Raw genomic sequence first — 21,879 nt, forward strand, 5'->3', positions numbered from 1 at the left:
TGAGAACACGGCACGCTTTATAGCCCCCTGGTTTGCAACACACTCCCTCAGCTTTTCCCCACATTCTGCTTAGCAGCATTACATTTCCATTTACAATAGTGTTTATTTTTTTGTCAGGGAACACTGAGAGGTGGTAATCAACAATAACAGGACCTGTTAGTAACAAGAGCAGGTTATTAGAAAGTACATCTGCAACCTGCACAGTTAACTCGGCATATTGAGGCAGAATAGACAGAACTTTTGATTAAGGTGAGAAACCACCTCTGTGGATGAAGTTGCTAGAAGTTGAGGGCAAGAGCCGAAAACTGAAATAAAGTCAGTTAGCCAACAGATATAATATCAGAAGTATTTTCCAGAACTGCATAAAAATTCAGCTCTATCATCAGTGCTACATAAAACATAAATTCATGAATGATGCTTTCATTTTATAACTCAAAGTCCTCTGCTGCCATCTGGCGGTCACAAACAGAACAGAAACTTTTCAAGGAGTTTGGTTGTCACACTTATGATCCTTAAAAATAAAAACAAATTTATTAGCAATCACTGGGGAAGAATACATGACATCTACAGGAGCATTTGTCGGAATAAAAATGCTAACTTCTTATTTACAAAGCCTGCAATTGAATGTGAATAAATTCAGCACATGCACATACAAATTGCAAATAGGCTATATTATTACACAGGTAACAAAGCTTTCCCCAAATTTCCAACACTGTCACCCAAAATCTACAGCCCCTCACTGCTGCTGCTGCTGTGGTCCCGAAATCAAACATTTAGGATTACAACGATCACCAACAGACACAGAACAACGTGTGAGCTAACAGAGGGTGTTGTGGATGATCGAGACATTGCAGTAAAATGTAGAAGCCATGAAGGCCTTCATACAGTATAGTAGCCATGATTCAGTGATGCTCACACATGGAAAAATAAGTCAAATTGATCAAGAAGCACTGGCCAAGTATGTTGTCCATGATATACAGAGAGAGGTCAAACCTGTGAGAATTCACTGTCTTGGCGTTGACAGGAAAAGATCAATACTTACACTTTTAGAGGAGACAGCATTGTCCCTGGACTGCTAAGGCTTCTACGACAAAACATATCAGGATTCAGACGTGGGTGTGGCTGGCATGGATGCCATTAAATACCCAGCGCTTTGAAGTCACGTTCACTGGAAGCACAGTCATCATGACTAGTTCTGGCGTTCTGTCCTCCAACCCAAACAACTTAGAGATTAAAAAACAAGTACGAGGGCACACCCGAAATGTGGTCAGACATTGTTTTCTAAAAAATCCTCCAACAACCTGAGAACTGCAAGCGAGTTAGCCCACATTTCAAGCTACATCAAATAGTCAGAGGCTACGAGTGAAACAGCATTTAAATTACCCTTCAACCAAACAAATGTAACATAATCTCATTTACCTCACATCCCCAACATCCATTACGTCAATCCTTGTTGTTCTACATTAATACACAGTAGTCATTACTCAGACATCATAATGCTTATCTGATTACAAAACACAAAAGGAGATTGTCAAGGGGGTGATGTTAAATGTAATAAAGTGAATTATGCAGCGCCTATAACAAGTGTTTATAATAGTGGGTTTGAAGTATTGGCCAATCACTGATTGGAGTACTCACTTTTAGCCAAAGGCACTTAAAACTCAGACACATTCAGACACAATGACCACTCGCAGTCTCACCTTCTGACTGTCTTAATGCTATGTGTAAACTTTAGTTTAAGTCACTTAATAATATAGATACTTCCATATGCCAGCAAGTAAAAAGCAGGCTACATTTGTATGAGTGTTTTTGGGGAATTGAAGGCATTGGCATTAGCAACCATCATTATTTGGCAAGTCACAGTTAAGAACTACAATCACATCCTTGTCACATAAACACCAAGTACTGACAGGCAACTGAATAGATGTTTAAACATGGGAGCTTCATCCTAGTGTAGCTGGGGAACAGTGCACTGAAGCAGTTTAAAATTCTTGTGTTGAAAGGAAAAAAATGCAATTAAATAAAAATCTTGATGTACACAGGGAGATAGTATGTCTGCAATGATGGGCAGTAAGGCTTGATGGGTATGGACGATCCACCTTCGAGCACAGTACTCTAACATTTTCACAGCTCCAGATACTTGGGGTGGTGGTAGTGCTGTACAGGGGCTACACAACTACGATAGTGTACTGGGTGGTGCAGGTGGTGATGGTAGTGAGCAGAAAGAGCTGGATTACTTCACAGAGGCAGTGAAAGGGATGGCTGTTGAGGACCATGACCATTAGGGGGCTGAGGCCGGAGCTGCAACTGGGGAGGGGTCTTCACTTTCAGCTTCTTCGTGACTTTGAATGCTGGATGAGCCACTGCAGTGTGATATCTGAAGGGGGAACGTTTAGACATTTTATATGAGCCCTGAAGATCTGATACAATAAAAAACATGGATCTATTAAGGATGTGAGTGGAATTACTTTAATTTGAATCTGCTCCTTACCTATATTGTCTTTCTCTTTGCAGGAGACAGAGTAGCAGCAGATCTCTCGGTCTTGAATGGCAGATAGATTCCTGAAAAGGGAAGACTGAAATTATAAGTACTTCAAAACAACTAAAAGAAAGTACATCCACATCGAGTAATTTTTTTTGACCTTTTTCTAATAATTATTACTTTTTTAATAATTTTCCTGTTAGGTTGGAAAACCAGCTAACCGGCACCTCGGTAAAAGAGCTATGTTACAGGTAATATTTTGGCTAGTCATCAAAGTACTCACTGTGTCAAAATGTATGAGATACAGCTGATTTGAAATAATAAATGTTTTGTTTAAACAGGAAAAAAGTAGTAGTCAGCACTTGTTGAATAAGACAAGCTGCTACATGAATGTTTTGTACACAGCCCTCTGGTAATCTCACGTGTTAGTTTTGAAACCTTGTTAGTCTTATAAGCATAAAATCCCTTGCACCGATAAGATAAGAAAGAATTCTTTGAACTTGTTTTGGGGATATCTCTACCTACCAATAATCAATGAAGCCAAAACAGTTTCTTTTCAGATCCAACAAAATGTCTGCTCTCCCCTAAATACCATTAATAATCCCAGTTTATTTTTTTCTGGACAGAAGTCTGTGGACACTAGGACTTATATTTAGAACGTACATTAAGGCAGAATATCACTATGTGCATTATTTGGTGCTCCCAATAGCGTCCACTTTTCTAAGCAAGGTTTTATCACTGATTATAAATTCTGTTAAGTTTTTTTTTTAACCAAAGCTATGTTGATACTTTACTTTTGGACAATGGTATAAACATACCTTTTTTTTAACATATCAATCTAGCACATCGTATATTATTATAATTTATTGTATATTTAATTTGTTGTTAATGTCTTCTGTTGTGCTTTCATTATTTAGGATGAGCAAAATGGCGAGGAAAGGACTTGCATAATGCTCCAGACACTGATCACTGAGATAGTTCACCTGTTATGACTGTATGATAGTGAGTCAGAAGTATTTTATTATTTTTTTTTTAATTATCATTATCATTATCATTATTATTATTAATAATATTAATATATTTATTATTATTAGTAGTAGTAGTAGTAGTAGTAGTAGTAGTAGTAGTAGTAGTATCATTATTATCATCATTATCATTATTAATAATTCATATTATCATTATTATTCTTAATATTATAAGTACATTTTGATATTAATGAAGGGATAACAATGAACCACTTGATTCCCCAGTGCCTCACATTTTTTCAATGAGCTGCTTCTCATCAAGTGCGTTGGGTAGGTCTCGTTTGTTGCCCAGTACTAGAACCTGAAATATAAATGGAAAAGGAAAGGATATGAGAATGAGCTTTGCTTATCACATCAACCTTTCTTCCGAGCAAAATAAACAGTTAATGTATAAAGTCAAGTCACAGCATTCACCAATTCAGCATGAAAAACACTTCCAGGTGAATAACCCTGCCAGCCAAGACATGAAAAAAACTCATTAAAACTATCTGTTACAGATTTATGACCACCTAATGTCATCAAGTGTGAGCCATATAGTGATAGTGTTATTAGTTCAATCACTGCTGGTGGCACGAGTCACAAGAGTCTCAGAGAAAAATGTGATGAACCAATTTAAGCAGCACAACAAGCTGTCTGCCCAAATATCACAACCGGTCTCTTACAGGGATTCCTTGTAGCTGTGGCTTGTCTAAAAGGTTGTGAAGTTCATTTCTGGAAGCTTCTATCTTCTCTCTGTCTGCAGCGTCCACCATGTATCTGCAAAGAAAAAATATACTTCATAGCACAAAAATACCATTTCCACTTAACCTAAATCCAACACATGACAAATATTCTTTCTATGTCAAAAACAAAACAAATTCAACAAGTTGTGATTATATGAAGAGATGCTAAGGCTAACATGAACACATTTAAATGGATTAAATTTGCTTTATACATATGATTTCTTTTCATCATCAAACAACCTCAGAAAGACTTAAAGTTGATTTTGCAACAAGGTCATGTGCTGTAGAACTTACACGATGGCATTAACTCCTCTACAGTAGCGCTCCCACATGCTTCTGAAGCGGGGCTGTCCACCTATGTCCCATATCTGATGATAAAAAAGCACAGTACAGTAAACAGCATTACAAAACATGATGCACAATTACCAAATATACAGCTTCAGACAGGCACTGGTCCTGTTTATGGTTTATTTCATTTACCTTTATCGTCACGTTGCCTTTAGTGACCTTCCGCATGTTGAAGCCCACTGTGGGAATCATGTCTTCACTGAACTGGCCTGACTGAAAGAGACACATGTAAACAGAAGGTCTCATTCTGTTGAAAGTGGCAAGTTACAATGTAATTACAACAAACTAGGAGCATTATAAAAGTTCCATTATAATTTATAAAGTTTGTGTCATGACATTATGTAGGCTTTCCATCCCTGCATTAGAATAACCAGGTACAAATATGTCTTTATGGATTCAACTAATTTGGGAGTCAGATAGAAGGCAGAGTAGATGTGAGCAATTTTTCTACATGAGGTCAGTACTAATAAAATAAAAAATGATTTGATTACCGGGAACTTCTGTTGTTTGTGGCCTCTTGCTGATTGCTTGCCCTAACCCCATGAATCATGATTAGATGATGCCATCTATGCATGAATGTACATATCTGTGTAACTACCTTTCAACAACAAGACAACGTAGCGCTGGATGACCCCATATGAGACCATTGCCTTACACCTCATAAGAACCTAATAAGCATGACAACACTTTTAAAATATGATGGGTAACTTTAAAGCCTTTATCCCAGGTCCAGGTTTAATCTGACTGTGTGCAGGAAAAGGCTGATTCAGATCGTCTTACATGACCACAGCAAAACGACAACAAATACTCTTGCAATGAACCAAGGACATAGAGTGAGAGTAGTATATAATAATAAATAATAATAATTCTATTTGTAGAGCACTTTTCAAAATTAAGTTACAAAGTGCTTCACATGGGCAGCATAATAAAACCTGCAGATCATAAAAACACACAAGTCAAGATAAAGAAATAAAACCTATTTTAAAAGATAGAAAATTCCCCTAAAATAACTCTAAAGGAATAAGATTATTTTAAAATACGTTTCTTCAGACAGTTAAAATAAAATAAAGTTAAATGAAATTCAGATAAATTCTGGGAAGGCTCTGCCATAAAAGTATGTTTTAAGAAGGGATTTAAAAGAACTCACTGACTCAGCAGACCTGATCTCCTCGGGCAGATGGCTCCAGATATAGTGGCATACAACTTATGTGTATGGACTTCATTATCATTATTTTTAATTATTTTTTATTACTTTTATTATTATCTTAACTGTGGCTTTAACATATATTTATCTTATTTAATTATGTATTTATATATTTATTTCTTGTATTCACCTGATCTTGTTAACGCTACCTAATTTTTAACTTTCCTTTCCCATATTACTTATTTTATAAAATTTACTGTATTGATTTTATTTTACTTTTAAGTATTTTATTTATAATCCTGCCTTTTATAATTTTACAATTGCTGTTGTTTTCTGTCTCTCTGTTATTCTGTGAAGCACTTATATTGGGGCTGCATGTTTTTATGTATGAAAGCTGCTATATTAATTAAAGTTGACTTGAGTTGAGTGTAAGGCCACTGAGTGGTCTGTCAACATGGACCAGACACCAGATCAGAATACCAACCCAACCCCGAATCCAGACTAGCCTGTTACTAAAGGAGATAAACATACTGAAGGAGGTTCAACAGACAGGGTGATCAATATTAAACCTTACAATTGTTGACAACAGTGCAGTGTAGGACAATGTTATTTATATGAATCCAAATCAACCAACGTGGGGGTATTTCTTCCAGGGGTAGTATGCATTGAGCCAATGTAAATACATATATGAATGATAGTCCAGATAATCTACAAATCTATACATCAGTATGCAATCCTTCACAGATTATACAGAAACCCTGCAGCCTGGTCCCAGTGACTCCAGGCCTCCTCTGATTAAACTCGCCTTTATTAGATGACATAGACAAACTGTTGACAAAGTGAACAAATTGCTCATTTTGTCAACTGAGCCTTGATGTTGACACTCCGGTATCTATAACAAAGCAATGACAAGTCCGTTCACATGACTGCTTTCATAATAAGTAGGCGCACAGTCATACCAAGAACTTCGTCATTCTAGCTAAACAACAACTGAGTGAAACCAGTGCTGGCACCGCAGCGTTGTCTGCTCTTTAAAGAGATCAGGTCCTTTAAATCTAGCAGTGAACAATTACCTATTATTGTTACAGTGAATGCATTTGAGTTATAACATATCTAAGTTGACAGGTCTCTCAAACATTTGCCAGGTAGTAGTCTGGGCCCAAAATTGACAGTGCTTGTTAGCTACTTACTGCAATCACGTTAACGAATGTGGTTTTTCCAGAGTACTGCAGTCCCACCAGTGTCAGCTCCATCTCCTCTTTCCAGAACAGGGACCTGAACCAGTCCAAAAGCCTGTTTATGAGAGCCAGCATCTTGGATGACAGAGTAGTCGCACTGTCGGCGTCCGTCTGTGTGTGATTTGGCTAACAGTCTACACAGGAAGTGGCTAGCTGCTTGGTCATATCATGTGATCAGCTGACAAGTGTTGCTGTGCCTGCGTAGTGCGTACCATAGAGCAACCTTACTGAACTGACAGTGATTATATGTGCAAGGAGAGATTTGTGACTGAATTTCACTGTAAGTCTTTCGGTAAGTAATATGTGGGTTAGAGCAACGCGTCAAGGCTGTATTTCCGTCAACACTTACTTTTGCTGTTCAAGCTTTAGAAAAGTTTGTCTTCAAACCAGAAGTTACTTGGTAAAAAACAATTGTCATAATATTGGCTCTTGAATGCTACACGTTTGCAAAAATCTGGTATTTTTTTGTTTACTATATCAAGCAAATGCATTAGGTTAATGTGTTTTGCAATGGAAAGAAAGTCACAGTTACGAGTAATAAAGATAGAAAAAACAATTCAGAGATTTAAACGGAAGAAATACACCAGAAGAGAACAAACATACAGCTAGTTATCATTTCATTATTCTTCCCTGTGGTTCTAAGAATGTCATACTAGCCCATGCACATCAATGGATAGTATACAGTCTATTACACTCTCGGTGACTTCGCATGGATCCCTGGTGGTCTAGTGGTTAGGATTCGGCGCTCTCACCGCCGCGGCCCGGGTTCGATTCCCGGTCAGGGAACTAGCTTTTTACACATTGCCATGTATGACCTGACCAGTGGTGGACAAAGTACACAACTTCATAACTTAAGTCAAAGTATAGATCCATCTAGTCAAATAGTACTCCAATACAAGTCAAAGTTGTTCTGTCAGATAATTACTTGAGTTAAAGTCCTGGAGTACTTGCTTTTAATAATATTTAAGTATTCAAAATACTTCTTAAAACATCTCAAAATGTTGTATTTTTAAAATAAAAGTGCAGTCAGGAGTACATAGGAGTACATTTGGTTACATCATGTTTATCTAGAAACCATTACTTAAAATCTCTAAAATCTATACCATGGAATAAAAACAGAAACTAAGTTCATCTGGAATTTAACAAACGTTACGTAGCTCAACACGCTTTCTCAGGTTAGACTGTGAATTTGTATATGTTTGGGCAGAGTGGGAAACGGAGAATATTTCAAACGATAAGCATCATTCTTCATTTCAAAAACCTATATATATATAACCTATATATATATATATATATATATATATATAGGTTATATATATATATATCTAACACGGGCTGAAGACATGGCCGTGGGTGCTCAGGTGGAGAATTGTAGCCATCATTACCACCTCTAAATAAACTGCCTGATCTGAGTGAAATGTGCCCCGTCTTTGCTCCACGTTCAACTGTGGGATCAGATTTCAGAAAAGAGACGGAAATTCATGAGCTGACTTCAAAGCAAAGGTAGTGAGTAACTAGATCATTGATAGAACTGTAGTGGAGTGAAAAGTACAATAATTGTCTTCTAAATGTAGTGGAGTAAAAATAATAAGTTCTCCCTAAAAGTAATACTCAAATAAAGTACAGATACTCAAAAAATGTACTTAAGTACAGTACTCAAGTAAATTTACTTTGTTACTGTCTACCACTGTGTACGACGTAGTGATATTGCATATGATGGGACTTCACCAGCCCCATATTGACAAGCTGATGGCCCAATGTTGAAGAAAAATGATGAACATATTTTTACTCTGCAAAGAAAAGACTATTAAATCTGAGGTATCTTCTGCTTTCAGCAAGGTCAACAATTGCAATACGTAACACAAAAATATAAAATCTCTCCATATATTTTTTGCTTTACATGGTTAAATCATTCTAAAATGTTGTTAGGCCAAAACAGTATTGTGACCCCATGCACAATGGGTTTAAAAGCTGCTTCTTTTAGTTAAGGTAGAGTTTGTAACACCACCTCCACTGTGTTATGCTATACTTTATATAGATTCTATATAAGAATTCTTTGGTACAGGCCCCAAGCCCAAAATAAGACCAGCCCAAAATTGTACAGCAGGCAGCAGGTACTATACTATACTATACATTTAGTAACAATTAACTGTTTAAAGCTCATTAACCCTATTGGTTAAGATGTACTTACAGTAGTCAGATAAATGGTGCTCTGCTCCAGCAATACAATGTAATAACAGAAAGCACAGTGACAAACTCTTCTCCTGATGTATTGTTTATTTTATTAATAAGGCATTTCAAAGGGGGGACTTTTTGATAGAAATATTTGATGCCTGTTTATTATCAGCTTTTATTATAGACAACCTGAAGGCAACAAAGGTACATCAGTAAATGAAACATTGTGTTGTTGTGGCACTATAATCAGTCCAATTGAAGAACACCATTCAGTCTAAACGGAAAAATGATTGGATGGCCTACTTGATCCTCTTTGTCCACTGCAAACAAAAACTATTTGGGACAGGCGTCCCTCCCCCATTACAGTTCCACGTTTCCTATTATATACCTGGCCTGCCTCTGTCAAACTCTAGGAGGTATAACTTGGGAACCTTTATTATAAAACAGTGGGATATATGGAATGCTTTACAATATTAAAAAGTTACAATCTCATTTAGCTGAAGCTTTTATCCAAAGCGACGTACATCTGAGCGTAACATGCTGACAAAAGATGAAACCATCATTGAAAGAAAATCCATCTTTTTGTCAAACTTAGTTTGTCTACATGATGTTGAATTATTTCTGTCAGTCTCATTGTGCTATATAGAATTGAAAGCTTAAGATATGAACTGCAGGTACATAATGATCACAAAGTATTTTTACCTTATAAGAAGCAGAAAAGCACACCTTCACCATAAAAATGTTTAAAAAACTCTCATATTCATCAGTTATAGGCTCTCCACAGGGTCATGAAACCTGCATATTAGTGAAGACTTTAAGTTCAGATTCCCGAGGATACCACAGTCCTCTGTGTTGTTGACTGCTCTATGGCTGTCAGTTTGGTTTGCAGCCCTTAGAAGAGAATAAAAACAATGAGTGAGAGTCTCCTATTTTCTTCGACATATCACTAGTAATAGTAGTAGTAGTAGTAGTAGACGTAGTAGTGGTAGCAGTAGTAGTACTGACAAGAGTGGTAAAAAGTGTACTAAAAGTGGTAGTAGCAGTAGTAGTAGAAGTAGTAGTGTTAGTAGAAGTAGCAGTAAAAGCAGTAGTAGCAGTAGTAGTAATAGTAGCAGTCAAAGTAGTAGTAGAAACAGTAGTAGTAGTCGCAGCAGTAGATATAGTAGGATAGTAGTAGTAGTAGTAGTAGTAGAAATAGTATAGTAGTAGTAGTAGTAGTAGACAAAGTAGTTATAGAAGTAGTAGCAGTAGAAATAGTAGTAGTAGATATAGTAAAGTAGTAGTAGTATTAGATATAGAAGTAGTAGCTGTAGAAATAGTGAATTAGTAGTAGTAGTAGACAGTAGAAGTAGTAGCTGTAGGAATAGTATAGTAGTAGTAGACATAGTAGTAACAGTAGTAGAAGTAGTAGCTGTAGAAATAGTAAAGTAGTAGTAGTATTAGATATAGAAGCAGAAGTAGTAGCTGTATTAATAGTAAAGTAGTAGTAGTCATAGTAGTAGTAGCTGTAGAAATAGTATAGTAGTAGTAGTAGTAGACAGTAGTTATAGTAGTAGAAGTAGTAGCTGTAGAAATAGTAAAGTAGTAGTAGTATTAGATATAGAAGTAGAAGTAGCTGTAGAAATAGTAAAGTATTAGTAGTATTAGATATAGAAGTAGTAGTAGCTGTAGAAATAGTATAGTAGTAGTAGTAGTAGTAGTTATAGTAGTAGAAGTAGTAGCTGTAGAAATAGTAAAGTAGTAGTAGTATTAGATATAGAAGTAGTAGTAGCTGTAGAAATAGTAAAGTAGTAGTAGTAGACAGTAGTTATAGTAGTAGAAGTAGTAGCTGTAGAAATAGTATTATAGTAGTAGTTATAGTAGTAGTAGAGATAGTTGTTGTAGTAGTAGAAATAATAGCTGTAAAATAGTATTATAGTAGTAGTTATAGTAGTAGTAGTAAACACAGTAGTTATAGTAGTAGAACTAGTACTAGTGGTAGCATAGCAACAGTAAAAATACTATTAGCATTATTAGTTTCAGTATTTCATGACATACTGTAGTTACTGAGAGAGAAAACAAGACAAAAACACATGTTAATGTTTAAGATTAATATAATAGTAATAATATATAGTATAATTACCTTTGGTCTGATAAGTGTATGGTACTTCTCAGGAGAGGCTGCACTCATTACTGTTGTGTAAATTGTTATTCTGTGGGAGAATCAACATAGCAGACATCGCTATTAATGCAATCACATGTCATCCATACATCCACATTATTAAAGCAAGGTGTTTAACAGGTCATTTGAAGCTTATATGGTTCATATCAATAATTAGTCTGTTACATTGTACATACACATGCACACACTGTGATAAACATCCATACATATTTGACCGAAACTCTGCTTACGCTTCTCTATATGCTAAATGCTTTGTGCTGAGTAATGGTGTCAAACAAAGGCCTACTGACATTATTGCTGAGGCTAAAGGAACAGCAGTTTGTATGCACACAAGTGCCCTATCTTAGCATCACGAAGAGTCATGTGATTACATAAAATGAGAGTATAATGAATAAACAATGTGCTCCTTACCCGTTACACACTGGAAACAGCGACAGAACCTGAAGAGCAAGAATCTGTTACAAATCTTTACATTTGTATATAAAACATGTGCAGTAAAAACTGTCCCCTTTTACTGAGTGTACGCTGGTCCCCTGAAACATTGATTTACCAATCAACACTTGCCTGATAAAGTGTCTTCATGTTGATGTGCTCCTGGCCAGTTGCATTTAGTGCTTTGCTGGCTGCTTCCCTGTGAAATAAAAACATAACAGTCTGATAATTGTGACAGCTGTAAAAATGCTGAAGTATCAACAGTGTGAGATGACTTGCCTTCGATGATCTCTTGCAGGGGGAGGACGCCAGTGGTCAAAGTTTGTCTCCACTCTGTACCATCTTAAACAGGAAGGGACAATTTTTATGCTTGATTTAAGTTGTGCAACACACCTTGATATACCAGATTTTTTTCAAATGCTGTATTTTGCCTCTTACTCTCCATTCACAGGATCCAGTGGCCAGATATCAGCAGGGCCTGTCCGGTCTCTGGTAATGACAGCCCCTTCCCCTGCTTGCGTACCACCCACAATGTAATACACCCCAGTGATGATTGGGATTTTGGAAAGACGGATCACTGCATCCTGAAAGTTGTCTGCCTTCTCTAGTGTCTGCATAGGTTACACTGAATTACTCAAAGTTTAATTTCCTCCAGTAAACATCCTTATTTCACTAACCCCTGTGACAGAAACTCACCTCCCTCACAAGCCAGCTGACAGGGGATCTCCGAAAGATGAAAGCAGACACAACATTTTTCCACCAGTTCCACCAGTGTTCACTGCCTGATGATCACACACACATAAACCGAAAAAATCCTTTACATCTGACTATTGAACAAATCATCGTTCTGAGAAAGAGTTTGATCTTACCTCGCTGGTCACCAGAAACAGTAAACTTGTTAGGACTCTGTCCCGTCCACAGGCCAACATAGCCAGCAAAAGAAGTTCCACGATAGGCCACCTAAATGGGAGGCAATTATAATTTGTAACTTTTGCTAGATCATCAAAACGCAGACTTTTACTTTGGTGATTCTGGATACATCCTGCCTCACTTTTTGGGGGGTTCAAACACACAACAATTGTTTTGTTTTTTTAATGCTTGACATAAAAACCATACCTCTCCATTCTTGAGGAAAACTACGTTGATAGTTAGATTCCTCAAAATTGGATGTGGATAATCAAGGTTCCTGCCATGGTACAGGTGTCCCTTTTTGTCCTGAGCTATGATGCTGGTGCAAAATCTAGAAATGCATTAAGTTTGTTTGCATTAGTGACATCTGTTTCACTTGAATCCTCCATACATGTTTCACTCAGTGCGCCTCTGCATAATATACAAGTTAGGAGAAATATTAAATTAGATCAAAATTAATTCATACATACGCTGAAACTTCATAAGCAAAGTTGAGAATGATAACATCTGAAAGACTTCCTCCAAAGTGTGCTGCAAGGCCACGGATCTCCCCTGCGTAAGGCTGGGGAATGTGCTTTTCCAGTGCCATCACAACAGGTTTGACTGCCTGGTGCACCCATTTTGGAACAGTTGAGCTAAATAAAGAATCATTTGAGAATAAACAAGGAACAATGTTTAATGTAAGCACTAAATGTCATCAATAATAAATAAATGATCATAAACTCAACTCAACTTTATTTATAATATAGCACCTTTCATACATAAAACAAGCAGCCCAAAGTACTTCACAGAATAACAGAGAGACAGAGAACAACAACAATAGTAAAATTATAAAAGGCATGATTATAAATAAAGTACTTTTAATAAGTAAACTTAAGACTTAAGACTAACCAAAAAGTTTGTCTTATCTGCTGATTAACAGAAGATTCATTTGTTAACATTATGTCGACTGGCTAACCACAATAGCTGTTTGTGGCTGTCACTTATATAACTCAGTGTGGCGTTCCTCATCACTAACTATGCTAATAAAAGTGTGTTATGACATCTGTACACGGTTCATTTACCTTTATGTAGACATTCAATACATCTCTGAAAATCTTTGCGCACAACTAACCTTAAGTTTTGCGACATTCAACATTATTGCAGCATCACATCATGAAAAGTAATTAAAAAATGAACCATAACATATTGATACTTTGAAAGTAAATTAATCGTCATTATGATATGTGAAAAAAACAGCATTCAGAAACTTACTCAATGACCTCTGCAGCGGCTTTTTTCAGGAAATCGATGTCAAAGACTTTGATCAGAGGGTTCCAGCGCACCTCTGGATCATCGTCCAGGCTTACATTCACTGTGGGTGGGGCGAACTCTGCCTGACACGAGCCCACTCCAAGCCCGAGCAGCAGCAGCGCAGTACACAACTGCATGGTCGATCCAATGCGAGACAAGTCTCCAAGACTGGAGACGGCGGCGGGACCTGGCTCTGCGTTATTGTGCCGGACACGGCCGGAAATAACAAGATTTACACTTCCGCTTCGAACTTTTCAGAATAAAAGCTTGATAGATTTACACTATTCACACTTGAACAATATCGTAATAATAAAAACGTCACTTTTGCAAAACTATCACTCTTAAAACCAAAATTAAAATAACAATAACAATAATAATAATAATAATAATAATAATAATAATAAGAAGAAGAAGAAGAAGAAGAAGAAGAAGAAGAAGAAGAAGAAGAAGAATTATAATAAGCTCATGCAAGCTGCATCATTTTTAATTTTCTTTTATTAATGTTTTTCTTTGACTCAAAACTTGTTTTTATTTTTTGTACTGATTTTAAATTTTATTGTTTTAATTGTTTTTAGTAGTTTCTCTTATACTGTTTTATTCAGCTGTTCCTCTCAAATTATCTTGCTAGCTCTATACTGTATGTCTCCCCCTCATGCTTTGTTTATTATTGTGGGTTTTCATGATAAAAAGCACTTTGTAACGTCTGTTTTGTGCTATAAAATAAACTTTATTATTGTTGTTATTATTATTATTACACTCAAAGAACTGTAGAGCTACTCATACGCAATGTTAAAATAATAATAATATTAATGTTAATATAATAATAATAATAATAATAATAATAATAATAATAATAATAATAATAATAATAAATAAATAAATAAAAAATAATAATAATAATAAAAGAATGCTCTAAGAACTGTGGGCCTATTTAACCCTTGGTGTAAATGTATGGTTAATTTCCTTACATAATATTGAAGTTGTCAGCCTCATTGACAGGCTACAAGGAAGTAGTCAGAGAAATGAGGAAGTTTGAGGTAGAAAGAGTCCCTTTTTGGTTTGAATAAAGTATTTTGCATATCATGCTGTTAAAGTTGAAGCCCCTATGCATAATCTAAGTAAATAGAATTAGTTAGGTATACTTTTGTTTTACTAGACATACCAAGTTCTAACATAACATAACTCTTAAGCCATTGGCAAAATGACCAATACTTTAAACTTTGTGGACTAAACTGAGTAATCTCAAAGTGTCCAAGCATGGTTTATTTAGATCATTTAAAATTATTTTAAGTCTGATTCAACATTTCTAATCTTCTTTTGGTGTTCTATTGATCATTCAGCCTTTCATGATGCTTTATAAAACAGCACGAGGTGATACTAAGAAAGGTTTTCGATAAAACTTGTGTAACACACTGTCTCTACTCTGTGGAATTTTAAATACCTCTTGAGCAGCGTAATAGGTATTAGTTTACCATGTAGCAGGATGAATGAAGGTTTCCATACTTCTCGTTTTTGACGGTCAGTCTTGTCTGTGATGAGCTATTATAGTAAAGTAATACTTATATAGTATATGCCTCCAGTCTTCACAGTACACACACTGTTCTTATCAATAATGTAGGTCATGTCCTCAACAAAAGAAAAAGTTTGACTGTTATCCTGGCCTCCATGCTCACCCCAGCACAGAAAGCATCTCCAAAACAACACTGTTGTTTTGATGGTATCACATTTGAGTCATTCTTAAAGCAAGTTTTTATCTCATAAAATCTCTATTACTTCCACTTTTACACTGGTGTCAGGGTTTTCTGCAGTAGCCCTCAGGGTTGCTTCAGGCTGTCAGGCTACTGACAGGCCTTGCCTCAATTATGAATTTGCTTCCATTCGGTAGAGGAAACAATCAAAGAATTTAATAAAGATGACAGAAAGAAATATATATATATATATATATATATATATATATATATATACAGTGTATAGAGAGAGATTCATTTGAAAAATGATTCATTTTAAATATTGTTATGTGTTGCTTATGGCTAGGTTGTAGAATTAAGACTGCCATGGAGTAACTTGAGTAACCTGCTTATGGCTAGGTTGTAGAATTAAGACTCCCATGGAGTAACTTGAGATGATTCTTCACAATGCAGCTGCTAAATTGTAGGTTATACTAAGACCCATTGCAGTTTCCTTGACTGTATTCATGTCCTTTGCCTCTTGAAAAGCTAACCAGGTACTTCTGTGAATATACCGTTAAAGGCTCATCCATGATGTCAGTTACTTTTTTGCATCTGTGGGATTTATCCTACACCTACCTCAGTTATGCCACTTGGGGGAGGCAAAAACATTGTGGAAATCTAATTACAATGTTTTTAAAATGTACCATGTAAATGTATTACAGTATTTCTCAATTACGAAAATACATTTCTCGACATCCACCAGGCTTTTCTCAACACTATAAGCACAAAACCCAATTGTCAAACTACATTCACCAACCTCTGACTCTTCATGCAAAACCAAACAATGTTGTCAGGTCATACTCCAGGTCAATCAAAATTAAAAACAATACTGAGCAGTCATTACACACTACATCAAAAAACTGAAAACACAATGCTCAGGACATGAAGCTGAATAAATAATGTTTATTGTTGACAGTAGGCTAAATTAATTTTGAATGTAGCTGCTGTATACAGTAAGAATAAAGTAAACACAAATGTAAATGAGAAGAACATGGTCTATCACAGTAGCTCGGATTTCATCAGAAGTTACTGTTATTTGTCTTTCTCAAATTCGCTCCCCTCCTCTTCCTCCTTGACCACCTCTCACACTCTTCCTCTGCCTCTCAGATTATTTCTGTCCATTGTACAACCCTCAACAACCAGTGCTCTCTGAACTGGTTTATACTGGTTTCCTCACATCATTAGTCACAAGTGTGATCAGTTTTGAGTGGTTGTGTTTAAGCTGTGACACCTGTGCTTCAAATGTGTTTAACTTTTGCTACCTGTGCTTACCATTATGCAACACAAGTGCATCACAGTGCAACATGTGTTTTAGTGAGTGAGAATGTGTTTGCAAGTTGTGTCTAACAGGTGATAAGTGCTTATTGTTTTGCCAAAAGAGTGACTGATTCAATACATGGGTTCAGGCCGCTAAGAATTTGGTTCAGACAATAGGGTTTAGTGTTTTAGCAACTGAGAAATACTGGAACATGAACGGATGAAACTTTTTGGTCTCAGTTGAGACTTAGTTACTGTATTTTCTAGGTAATCATTTTTAGTAATTCAACTCATTTTAGATTCAGAAAAACATTGATTAGTGTAGCTTAAAATACATTTCTCCATACCTCTAAATCGTTGCTGACATACCTTTTTTGGTTTTATCTAAAATGCCACTAGTCTCCTGCTTCTTCAAATAGTGTAATCAACATGTGTAATCCTATGTTAACATCCCAGGTGAACATTGATGTATTTTTACATTCTTTATAAACGAAGAAGATGCTCACTATAAGTCCTGAAAATCCTTGACCAAAATTTAACCCTTGCATGTAGTCTAATGAAGATTCATACAGGAGTCCTCTGACTGAAAATTGCAGCCACTACCTACTTATAACACAGGGTGGCGCTTGTACTGCATGTTTGAGCTCATCAGAACTGTCTGGAGATCTGTTGAGAGTAATCTGAAAAGAAGGTGTTGGAAAATTGTGCTTGTCGGCAAACCAAATGACAGAGCACTGTTATAATTATAGAAAAAAATTGCCATTTCAGAAGTTCTCTCGGAGACATGGTGGGCAGGAAGCATATAGCACCTTACACCCACTGCCTCATATTATATCCGGACCACTGTGGTATCAACTCAAGAAGCCAAACACATGCTGGTCCAATGCAAAGTTTTAATATTGTTAAAAATGCTGCCTTACAGTGTGTGATTCATATAAATTGTAAAGGAAATGGTAAATCAAACTGTTCAGGTGATTCAAAGAAGTTCTACTTTCTTTCTAAGTGTTGATTAAACAAATATTTTTTCTGTTCAAATCGTTAATTTTAGATTGAGTTTTTATAAGTATGTAGGATTCATGCTAACACTTAGGAAAAAAAACCTTGTTCATGATTATCACGACTGTTTGGAGCTAAAAGTTTAATTAATTTTTAAGAGAGATTTGTAAATATAATCTTTTGCCAAATTGACTCACATCTGACAGTTAAAACCCTAGAAATGCTTTCAACGTGTAAATGTTTACAGCCTGTAATCTAAGACAAGCTATTGATTTAAGCAGGCTCTGCTGCTTTATGGGTTATGTAAGTGTTATGTAAGTATGTGTTGTGCGGAGTTGTCAGGTTGGCTGCCGACAAGACTGTTAAAGCATCAGGCTGTGAAACACAAATTCAATGTGGGAAAAAAAGCTTTATTAATTTTTTATATATATCAATAATACTTTATTTACAAAATATGTACAACAAACATCCTTTTGTTACATCTCAAGATAAAAATCCCCTGTACCTTTTTCTATACAAAACTATTATTTTAGTTTTAACCTTACATTCACTCTGCCACAGACACAACATTTAAAGCAAAATACATTTAAAAACCTGCAATTGTTGTGTCTGCATTAATGGAGTAAAGGCAACAGCATGAGCTATGGTCGGGCCTTAACATGACTGGGAATTGTGGGGAAAATGCAAATCTGGTTGAGCACAACGCTATGTCCTGTACACGTTCTCTGGGATACAGCAAAAGACTACCCCAACCCTTGTCTGGTAGCGATGCAAATACACTCAGTGGGTCACTTATCAAAAATAGAGATGTACAAGTTATATAAACAAAGATAATTACAGGACATGACTCGACAAGAACGCCATCTAAATACACAAACAGTCATGAGTCACAAATTAAATTATAAAAGCGAGTGTGGCCACATTACTTTTCAAAAGACAAGTGTGACACACCTCAGACAGTGACAACACCCTGAAGTCTTTGAACACAGGGGACATTTGTGTTCAATTAAGCCTCTGGTATCTGATGGGTCAAATGAGCAATGTACGTGTGATACCTTTAGTCATCATGAACCAACCTTTTTTTTGGGAACATTCCAATCAATAGTTAGTTGCAGTTACGAGAGTGATGAACAGTGAGGGTTGATCCTCCACAAATAAACAGCAGGAAATATTCCAAGCAGCATCTACAAGGGGGTTTGTTTCTATCTTTACATTCAATACAGACTGTGCGTGCAAAAAAGTAGGTCCAAATCATTTTAGGGGGGCTTATCTATGCCTTACATTCTTAGTTGACCTCTGACATTCAACGCTGAGTGCGGAGTAGACAAACCTTTGAATAAAATACTCTCTTTAGAATGTCTTAAACTGACCAAAACTGATCTTCACAGTGTTTTAGAGCGATGCGACCAGTGACGAATTATGAGCCTTCACATGGGTGGTTCATGTTGCCCATACACAAACACATTGTTTCAGTGTGAGGACCTGATTATAAATGTGGGGGCCATTTGAGGTTCTTGGATCAGGTCCAAATTCTGACAGGCCAAACAACAGCTGTGGTTTGAAGGGATACCAGTGCGTTTCTGTCCATTAACTATCTTTTCAGTGTTCCAACCATTCAACCACATAAACATTCAGAGGGTAGGGTTTCCAACAGAAACATATTATGAACATATGTTCAGTCTTTGGTTTCCAAGTTCATTGGGGGAACCTGCTTTAAAGCTTTATGTGAAGATGGGAGGTCCATGGGGTTCTGGTGGGGCATGGGAGACCCTGCCCTCTGGGACATGACCAGGGGTGAGGGAAGTGTCTCTGGGTGCAAACCTCCTGCTGAGCCGCTCATGCCAGAATACATGACTGGCATGCCCCCGGGGTACCAGCATTTGTCCAGCATGGGTAGGTATGCTGCGGCTGTTGCAGCTGCAGGGGGGATGAGGTAGAAGGGGAGACAAAATGGGTGCTGGTTAGGGGAGAAGCCCATGTAGCTGCTGGGGCTTCCCACCATGTGACCAGGGAACATCTCGTCCTCCGAGGAGTCAGACCTCGACTTCTTGGCCTGAGGCTCATCGCCCTCCTGCTTTATGGACCCAGTCTTCCTCTCAGACCCGGCCTGCTTGAGCTCCATTTCCTTTTGATGACTTTCTGACCACTGAGCTTTTGGGTCACGCTTTTCATGTTCTCCCCCATAGCCGCTGTCAGTGTCTGTGTCACTGCCACTCTGCTCCCCCATCCCATTGGGAAAAGTCCTTTGAATGACAGGCACGCAGTTCTTCGCTGGGACCTCCGATGCTCTTTGGGGCTGTGCAGTGGTTTTTTTTATTTTCTCTGAAGCTTGAGAGATGGACTCGTCTGGGTTCGGGCTGCTTTGATGTTGCAGGACCTCAGCTGCTACCTTTTGGATGTGGCTGATAACGTGTGAAGGAGACAGGTCCTGGCTACTTTCCTGACCGGCCAGATAGTGGAGGACCTCTTTTGCACATAAGTGAAAGCCAGAGCGGAACATCTCCTCGCTGTTCTCTTCACCTCCATGATCAGCTGATTGATGAGAAAAACAATTTTTTAATTTTTTACTCCACATTTTTTTTTCAATGTAGTTTCATCTTATGCATCTGTGATGCAATGTATTTCTTATCTGCGCAACATCCAGGCATCAAACTTACTTATTTGTAGGTCCTTTTGTAGCGAAACAATTTTCTGCTGCTGCTGCTCCAGGACGTTACTTAGAGCTTTCACATGCTTGAGAGTGAGTTCCAGCACCACAGCTTTCTCCAAATGACCCAGCGTCTAAAACAGGAAGACCTTCGATAAGCATGTTGATCTTTCTTATGTAACACATTCTGCAGCTGAACAGAGGACAAGCCTCAAACACCCGGGAAGTCATGCAATCCACGTACACACGCACAATTCTTCACAGCAAATTACACTCTAGAACCAAGTTTGAATGCAAACATTAAATTCTTAAAATTAGAAATTTAAATATTGTCCTGTCTCTGCTTTCCCACTAAAGATTCCCAAACTTTTTTCTTTTTTGTTTGTTATCCAAAAGCTGAGTCTAAAGGCTGAGGCAAACAAACTGCAAACATGAGGCATCCCAGATTCTAAGGCTGTGTAGCAGACATGCAATATGCATACAACAATACTCACTGTAAGCTTAAGATGTTCTGGCAACAAATCCTTCAGTTGTGCAATGCATTCGTTGATTCTGTCACGTCTTTTCTTTTCGATCAGTCGGTGTGGCAACTTGTAAGTCTCCTGCAGGGAGTTCAAATGATTTCAGTGAAATCCAGGTACTTTAATAAATGTTGGAAAATTTTGAATTTGGATTTAATTCAACTGAAATGTACCTTGCTGTCATCTCCACGCTTCAAGCCCCTTCTGGATTTGTACACATAAATTGGAAAATCCATCCTTTGAAAACAAGTTAACATAGTGTGGTTATAAATCTGTAGCAGGTTATAAGGCTGTAAAGAGTTTGTTTTAATCAAAGATAACACAATAAAATCCTCTTACCCTTGCATTTCAGCGATGTCCATTGATGGGTGTTTTGGCATACAAGGAGGCGGTTGCGCACTTGTAATCCTCTCCATGTCGCTTAAATGTAAAACCCGAATAATAACTTCAAAAAGCTTTCAAAACGTTTGAAATGTGTCTCTGTAGTCTCACTTCAAAACGAGAAAAAATCATCAAAACAAAGATGAAAAAGAGTCAAAAGTATCCTGTTATCCAGTGTGTGCGTGTTTTCCCGCTGTGAGCTGCAGTTGGGCAAGGCGCAGTGTTGTCACCCTGAGGTCCGGACTCAGTAGTATGTCTAGGGAGGCTCCACGCGCGGCTCAATGTGTGAGAGCTGGGTGGGTTTTGACTACGTGTTAAACCCTGTGACTGCGGGCACGTCTCTCGGCTACAGACACAGACTCGACACAGTCACATGAGCCTCACGTGTTGGACGGCGCTTTCAACTCCTCACCCTCCC

General features: G+C 37.3%; 3 protein-coding genes and 1 non-coding gene across 4 annotated transcripts; 1 reads left to right on the forward strand and 3 right to left on the reverse strand.

Annotated features, from left to right (window-relative positions):
- Window positions 1–503: 503 nt before the first annotated feature.
- Window positions 504–7,149, reverse strand: arl8bb (ADP-ribosylation factor-like 8Bb). The gene is made up of 7 exons (XM_034689830.1): window positions 6,912–7,149; window positions 4,710–4,790; window positions 4,524–4,597; window positions 4,170–4,263; window positions 3,741–3,808; window positions 2,492–2,562; window positions 504–2,377 (listed from the first exon to the last, which is right to left on the reverse strand). Exons 1-7 carry the CDS (start codon window positions 7,032–7,034, stop codon window positions 2,328–2,330), a joined length of 561 nt encoding a protein of 186 aa, XP_034545721.1. The 5' UTR covers window positions 7,035–7,149; the 3' UTR covers window positions 504–2,327.
- Window positions 7,150–7,673: 524 nt separating this feature from the next.
- Window positions 7,674–7,745, forward strand: trnae-cuc. The gene has a single exon. It is a non-coding gene; the product is annotated as a tRNA-Glu (tRNA).
- A 1,476-nt stretch (window positions 7,746–9,221) lies between these two features.
- Window positions 9,222–14,159, reverse strand: LOC117823279 (N-acylethanolamine-hydrolyzing acid amidase-like). The gene is made up of 11 exons (XM_034698422.1): window positions 13,891–14,159; window positions 13,107–13,271; window positions 12,844–12,967; window positions 12,597–12,687; window positions 12,424–12,509; window positions 12,166–12,338; window positions 12,007–12,069; window positions 11,860–11,926; window positions 11,707–11,735; window positions 11,257–11,326; window positions 9,222–10,025 (listed from the first exon to the last, which is right to left on the reverse strand). The coding sequence occupies exons 1-11, from the start codon at window positions 14,064–14,066 to the stop codon at window positions 10,008–10,010; spliced, it is 1,062 nt and encodes a 353-aa protein (XP_034554313.1). The 5' UTR covers window positions 14,067–14,159; the 3' UTR covers window positions 9,222–10,007.
- A 4,142-nt stretch (window positions 14,160–18,301) lies between these two features.
- Window positions 18,302–21,879, reverse strand: bhlhe40 (basic helix-loop-helix family, member e40). Its single transcript, XM_034694963.1, has 5 exons — window positions 21,420–21,879; window positions 21,254–21,317; window positions 21,054–21,161; window positions 20,570–20,693; window positions 18,302–20,444 (listed from the first exon to the last, which is right to left on the reverse strand). Exons 1-5 carry the CDS (start codon window positions 21,494–21,496, stop codon window positions 19,588–19,590), a joined length of 1,230 nt encoding a protein of 409 aa, XP_034550854.1. The 5' UTR covers window positions 21,497–21,879; the 3' UTR covers window positions 18,302–19,587.

Source organism: Notolabrus celidotus, chromosome 1 (genome assembly GCF_009762535.1).
Source record: "Notolabrus celidotus isolate fNotCel1 chromosome 1, fNotCel1.pri, whole genome shotgun sequence".
Lineage (NCBI taxonomy): Eukaryota > Metazoa > Chordata > Actinopteri > Labriformes > Labridae > Notolabrus > Notolabrus celidotus.

Excerpts from the sequence above, each read along its gene's own strand:
- arl8bb (XM_034689830.1), bottom strand. The coding sequence starts at position 7,034 with ATGCTGGCTCTCATAAACAGGCTTTTGGACTGGTTCAGGTCCCTGTTC. Across the intron at positions 4,264-4,523 it reads AGAGGAGTTAATGCCATCGT|ATACATGGTGGACGCTGCAG; the intron begins GTAAGTTCTACA and ends TTTTCTTTGCAG. Across the intron at positions 2,563-3,740 it reads AAGCAGCTCATTGAAAAAAT|GAATCTATCTGCCATTCAAG; the intron begins GTGAGGCACTGG and ends TTCCCTTTTCAG.
- LOC117823279 (XM_034698422.1), bottom strand. The coding sequence starts at position 14,066 with ATGCAGTTGTGTACTGCGCTGCTGCTGCTCGGGCTTGGAGTGGGCTCG. Across the intron at positions 12,968-13,106 it reads TTTGCTTATGAAGTTTCAGC|ATTTTGCACCAGCATCATAG; the intron begins GTATGTATGAAT and ends ATGCATTTCTAG. Across the intron at positions 12,688-12,843 it reads TTTTCCTCAAGAATGGAGAG|GTGGCCTATCGTGGAACTTC; the intron begins GTATGGTTTTTA and ends CCTCCCATTTAG.
- bhlhe40 (XM_034694963.1), bottom strand. The coding sequence starts at position 21,496 with ATGGAGAGGATTACAAGTGCGCAACCGCCTCCTTGTATGCCAAAACAC. Across the intron at positions 21,162-21,253 it reads AGCGTGGAGATGACAGCAAG|GAGACTTACAAGTTGCCACA; the intron begins GTACATTTCAGT and ends AACTCCCTGCAG. Across the intron at positions 20,694-21,053 it reads CAGAACATCTTAAGCTTACA|ACGCTGGGTCATTTGGAGAA; the intron begins GTGAGTATTGTT and ends TTCCTGTTTTAG.